This window comes from Austrofundulus limnaeus, unplaced genomic scaffold, assembly GCF_001266775.1.
Source record: "Austrofundulus limnaeus strain Quisiro unplaced genomic scaffold, Austrofundulus_limnaeus-1.0 Scaffold962, whole genome shotgun sequence".
Lineage (NCBI taxonomy): Eukaryota > Metazoa > Chordata > Actinopteri > Cyprinodontiformes > Rivulidae > Austrofundulus > Austrofundulus limnaeus.
The window spans coordinates 105,993-107,833 of NW_013953364.1; the positions used below are offsets into that span (position 1 = coordinate 105,993).

Below are 1,841 nucleotides of genomic sequence, written 5' to 3' on the forward strand. Positions count from 1 at the left end.
ATATATATACATATCTCCGCAGAGGAAAAAATTCTAAAATCTGATGTCTTATAAATTGTGGAACACATCATTTGCCTCAACGATTGTTGTTTTATTGTTTGAACAAGCTTTTAGTAGATGTAGTGGGAGAACAACTCAGATGATTTAGTTTTTTTCTGTCAGTGCAACCTCACCTCACAGTGAAAATAAAAGAAAAAGCAGAGATTAGTTCATGCCTGAAACGTTTAAATCCAAACACGTCCTGATTAGAAATACTATTTAATCAAAGTTTAGCATCTTTGCTCCATGCAAAGCCAAACATATTATTATATTAGAGTTAACAAATATTAAATAAGAATAAATATTATGACAATACTGTTTGAAATTTTCAACATAATGAACACAGTCCCACCCATCACAATTGGACCACACAGACTTTAGGACCACCCCACCCTGTGCGCCCTGAGTTTGCAAGAAAGCACGAGAACGCAAAGAAAGGGCAAAATAATGGAAGTTGTCTTTGTTCATCTTTAAAGAGGTTTGAACAACATTCAGACATGTCCTCCCACTCTTTAACTCTGCGCCTTTCTTTGAGCTCAGAAAACAAGGTGCAGCACCAGAACAGGATGAAGCAGCAGCCAACATGCAGCCATGAGAACAGAAGAGGGAATTACCACAGAACTCAGGTCACTCTAATGGAGAAAATAAAATACAAGACTCAATGAACAAATGAAGTTACATGCAAAGGTTGATGACAATGAATGTTTGCAGTCAAATATAAAAAGCTACTTTATGAAAATAAAAAAGGTGAAAAGCGAATCGCCTCTAATAAAAAAAACCTTGTTCTCCTGAGTTTACAACATTCAAACAGCAGAAACTGGGACATGTTTGGAACTGGAGAAACAAGGGTTTTTAACGAGGCCTAATCTAATGAAAATGCTTATAAACATGACATAAAACATAATATGAAGCACATTAAATTCACACTAACTTTATATTGTAACAATAGCAAATACAGTTTTTTACCTCTGCATTGTAGAACTTTGTCTTCACATCCAGGGGTTTCAAAACCTGATTAAAAAAAGATTGAATACTGAACGCTGGAGTTTTCTCACACTGCATTTCTCTTCAGCTGAATAAGAAAACAGAACGTCTACGGAGAGAAACAATCTGAAAATGACACTAAAGAGAGGAGAGTGGAGCTTCAGTTCACTCCAGACGACTGAGAAACCAAACCGACACAAAGACGGCTAACTGCTCTGTGGAATTTATCACGCCAACTCAAAGAGTTCACAAGTTTTCTCTGCACTGCTCTAATGACAGCACTCAATCAGATCTCACCTGGAATTTGAAGAACTTGCGAAAATAGAGCTTCTCCCCGAACTGAGAGGTGTAACTGACAGCACAAACTAAACTGGAAGTTGGAAGAGAGAGAGAAAAAAAAAAAGTAAAAACATGAGCAGGTTAATGCAGAAAATAAACAATCATGAAAAGAGAGCATAAAATAACAGAATAAAGGGACAAATGTTTGTAGAAAATCATATTCTCATGATTTATATCAGGGTAGTTAAATTTAATACATTATAATACAGTCACAATATGTTTTAATACCAACACGACTTCAAGCTGCAACCGTAGCACCAACCTGTTGAACTTCAGTTGACGGTAAATAATTATAAAATAATAGATTAGTGACACTTTCATGATTAGTTATAACATTAGACTTTATTTGATAAACATATATTTTAACTGTAAAAATGCTGGAGGATTTTTAGTTTTTATAATTTTTAAACTAAAAGTTTTAAAATATATTACATGGACGGGGCTATTTTATTTACACACAAAGCATTCTGGGTAAATGA

General features: G+C 34.7%; 1 protein-coding gene across 2 annotated transcripts in view; it reads right to left on the reverse strand.

The window, feature by feature from the left end:
- Positions 1–1,841, reverse strand: part of trappc13 (trafficking protein particle complex subunit 13) — a gene marked incomplete at its 3' end in the record, with an annotated part of 17,355 nt that overhangs the window by 2,847 nt on the left and 12,667 nt on the right. Inside the window, 3 exon segments of one of the 2 annotated variants that reach the window (XM_014029878.1) lie at positions 654–671; positions 1,006–1,050; positions 1,321–1,393. In XM_014029878.1, the coding sequence (XP_013885332.1) occupies positions 654–671; positions 1,006–1,050; positions 1,321–1,393 (136 nt within the window). 2 annotated transcript variants of the gene reach the window in all.